At 43.6% G+C, this 3935-nt stretch overlaps 1 protein-coding gene across 3 annotated transcripts in view; it reads left to right on the top strand.

Moving 5' to 3' along the window:
- Positions 1–1056: 1056 nt before the first annotated feature.
- Topbp1 (DNA topoisomerase II binding protein 1) overlaps positions 1057–3935 on the top strand; it is a 64475-nt gene continuing 61596 nt past the window's right edge. For 2 of the 3 annotated variants that reach the window (XM_023706591.1, XM_023706596.1), the window contains exons 1-3: positions 1057–1241; positions 1815–1905; positions 3365–3499. In XM_023706591.1, the coding sequence (XP_023562359.1) occupies positions 1822–1905; positions 3365–3499 (219 nt within the window). In that variant the 5' untranslated portion in view covers positions 1057–1241; positions 1815–1821. Of the gene's footprint in view, positions 1242–1814; positions 1906–3364; positions 3500–3935 lie in introns of those variants that run through there. The other variant, XM_023706597.1, reaches the window with a different exon arrangement.

Raw genomic sequence — 3935 nt, forward strand, 5'->3', positions numbered from 1 at the left:
TTATACCCTTAGAGCAGAGCTGTGTATTGGGCACTGAAAAGAAAAATAAAATTAAAAAAATCATAGTACATAGTATTAAATTCTAACCTTTCTCAATCCAAAGTCAATTTTCTCGGGCTGGTGAGATGGCTCAGTGGTCTAAAGCACCTACTTAGAACAATCTTAGCAAAGCACAGGAACCGCGGTTCAAACCCCCAGCACCACACGCCAGCCAGCCCCGCCCCCTGGTGGGCTGAGCTGGCCACACACACACACACACACACAAATAAATAAAAAATTAAAAAAAATTAAAAAAAAAAAAACCAAAGTCAATTTTCTCAATTTCCATAGACAAGAACAAAATGAGCACAAGCTCCAAGCAGTTTATCATTGTTTTTTCAGTGGTCTAAACTTCCGTAAGCCTATCCCTGATCCTGTCATCTGAATATTAGACTCATCCCAGAATCTCCCCCTACAGAGACCAACCCAAAGAAAATGATGCTTATTGAAGGGGAGGAGAGCAGGGATTAACCAAGGATCTCGACACAGGTCCTTTTGTGTTAGCTGTGTCATTCCAGCTATTCCTTTCTTTTCTCCCTCAAAATATCTTGCCTGCGGTGTCAGGCAATTATACTCCTGCAAGGAAAAGAACCCAGCCCGTAGAGTCAGACCTTTGATACAATCTTAATCTACCATTTATTGTGTGGCCTTGAACATCTCAGTTACCTTCTCTTAATCTCAATTTTTACATCTCTAAAATGGAGATACCTCTACTATTTGGTCCATAAGAGTTGTTCTGGAAGGTGACACAGCTTTTCGAGTCCTGATTGACATTCGCCAGGGGAAAAATGATGACCTGGTAAGTCCTTCCGCCCCTGCTTTTATTCTTGTACGCCTAGAGCCCCCACTAAAGGAGGACTGCTGCCTTCTGTCCCCGTCTGAAATCACCCTTCAAAACCCTAAACCCGGAAGAACAAACCCCAGCGCCCCGCCCTCAGCTCACCGCCCGCCACAGCTACTCTGAAGATCCCGCCCTCGCCGCCGCGCCGTGACGTCACTTCCGCCGGAAAAGTTGTCCTGCGGTTGGCGCGAAAGTCGGTTCCTGTCTTCTGCAGTTTCCGGGTTCGGTGTTCGCTAAAGGCTGGGGGTGCCGCCAGGAGGGGGGGCTGCGCGCCGGGGTGGCGCCCGACCCCAGCCGCTGTCCAGCGGGCCGCGCCCCCCCAACTCGCTGCCCAAGGATTGCCCCGGCTCCGTTGAGGCAGGTGAGGACCCAGCACCCTGTCCGGCCCTTCCGGGGTCGCGGCACTTCCTGTCTGAGTAACGGGTCCTCGGCGGGCCCGGCGGGTGGGCGTTTGATGCCGGAGAACGCGGCTTCGGTGTTCCGAGCTAGGCCTTTCCCTGGGAGCTGGGGAGCAAGAGTAGCTAGCTTTTGGAGGGGGACGGCCTTGCCAACTGGCTGCCGTGTATATTTGAACTCATTTCACTTAGGGATGGACAAACCTCGCGGGCCGTGGATCCCAGCAACCACAAATGGGCGCTTTGTATCCTTAAGCATAGTTCAGTAGAATGTCCTTTGGCTTAAGGGTCGGTAGCAAGTGTCTTCGATGTATTTATTCATCGGGGGCGTTAGTTTTGCTCTGGTTTGCAAGCAGTAGTGTTACCTTCTGTTTTCTTTGACTTGGCCCGCATTTCAGGGTTTCTTGCAAATTCCGTGGGAATGGTCAAAATGTCTATCCTTTGGTATTCTCGTCTGCACAGGAAAGTAGACGCGTTAAACGTTTAACTCCCTACATAATGTATTTTTGTTCTTGTTAGTGTTACCTTTATTTCGACAGTTCAACAATGTCTGCAAATAACCGAGAACCGTTTCTTGTGAAGTTTTTAAAGTGTTCGGGCAATTCCGAATGTTTTTTTAAAGCTCTTGAGGTAAGAACAGTTGAACTTGCTTAATGCCATTCTTAAAATGTTTTTGATGTGTTGGGCTTTATGTCTTGATAGTAGAAGTCTCATATGATTTTGCTATAGTCTGTTAATATAGGTATGTCATTGTTACATAATTTGATATAGGTGTGCCATTTTGTATTTGGAGTTGCTTGAAATCTATTATGTGACATTTTGGTTGAATGTGGCTGATCTGCAGTTTTTGCAGATTGTTTTCTTTTGGTATTTTGTGTGTTGAATTTTGAGTTGGTCCTGGATTGGTCACACACACTTCATTGGTTCTTGTCAAAAGTATGTTTATGCAGAATGGCAGGAGGGGTAGTGTTAAAGTTTTGCTACTCATAGTGCCTAGCAGCATCAATATGACCTGAGAGTTTGTTAGAAATGCACAACCTCAGGACCTACCCCAGACCTGACAATTAAAATCTGCATTTTAAACAAAATTCCAATGCATGCTGAAGTTTGAGAAACAGTTGTACCAAGGTTTTCCTTCAAGTTCATTCACTCAGCAAATATTTATTGAGGGTCTATGATCTGTGCTGCTTTAGAACTTGGGATACAGCAGCAGTCAGACAAAGCAAAGATTCTTCCTCTCTCAGAGCTCACATTCCAGCAGCAGGAAATAAATATTAATCAGATTATAACTGAGGAAAGTATAGTGTGTTATAATATGCTAAGTGCTCTGAGAAGAGAAAAAGCAAAATAGGTTGAGTTTCAAAAGATGTTTGTTGGAGAAGAAAACCAGAAGATTTTAACTTTATTAAATGGAGTATGATCAGTGTAGGCTTTCTGTTGAAGATACTTAAGTAAACTTGAGGCCCTTTGGGTATATAGGGAAGACAGTTTCAGGCAGAGAGAGCACCCTTGTCCAGGGCCCTAAGAAAGTGCTTGTGAGTATCCAAGGCTCTTTGTCGCTATAGAGTAGTGAGCGTGGGATGATGTTTGAGTGATAGGAAACACTTCAGGAAATACGAGTAAAGCCAAATAAGATTTAAGCGTTGGTAGAGCACACCTTAAATGCCACCACTGTTGGAATCTGAGGCATGAGGATCTTGAAGCTCAGCTCAAGAATTGAACTATCAGGACTCTGTTGGGTAAATGATGATTGTGCTTCAGCCTCCAACTCCTTGATTATAAGCATGCACTGCTGTAATCAGCTGTCTTAGAGGGCTTTGAGCAGAATTAACATGATCTGATTTTTTTGTTTTTGTGCTGTGGTGGTGGTGGATAAAAAGTTATAAACTTGGTGTGTGGAACATAGGTTTAAGGCAAGGCAGGGAAAAGTAGACCACTTGGGGGGCTTCTACAGTGGTGTTAGTAGAGTGGTGGTGAGATTATAATTGCTTTCAGTAGCAAAAAGGATTTTAAGATGTATTTTGAAGCCTTGATAGGACTTTGGTATGGAAGACTAATTTCAAGTACATTCTTATTTTGTTTCTTTCAGTCAATGAAAGAGTTCCAAACAAAGCAACATCTTCACATTATTACTGAAGAAGAGGCATTGGAAATAAAGGAAAATGATAGATCTCTTTATATCTGTGACCCTTTTAGTGGCGCTGTCTTTGATCACCTTAAAAAGGTTTGCTAGCTTCCAGATATTTATTTGATACTGTGTTCTTTTGGTTTTCAGTGATCAGAATTTATGCAAATTCTGTATACACTGAGATTCTGTTTGGTTTGGGGAGACCAGAATAATCTTTTCTCAAGACTAATCTTGTGATTGTAGGCTTTTATTATTATTTCAAGGAATATAGCTTCATTTAGTATCAGTGAACTTAATGTAACTGAACAGCTTAGTGCTGGAGTTTATTGTACTTAAAACTTGGGGCTGGTGAGATGGCTCAGTGGTCTAAAGCACCTACTTAGAACAAGCTCAGCAAAGCACAGGGACGCAGTTCAATCCCCCAGCACCACATGCCAGCCCGCCCCGCCCCCTGGTGGGCTGAGCTGGCCACACACACACACACACACACACACACAAATAAATAAATAAAATTTTTAAAAAACTCAAATTG

The sequence above is a fragment of the Octodon degus genome, unplaced genomic scaffold (genome assembly GCF_000260255.1).
Source record: "Octodon degus isolate 3935 unplaced genomic scaffold, OctDeg1.0 scaffold00008, whole genome shotgun sequence".
Lineage (NCBI taxonomy): Eukaryota > Metazoa > Chordata > Mammalia > Rodentia > Octodontidae > Octodon > Octodon degus.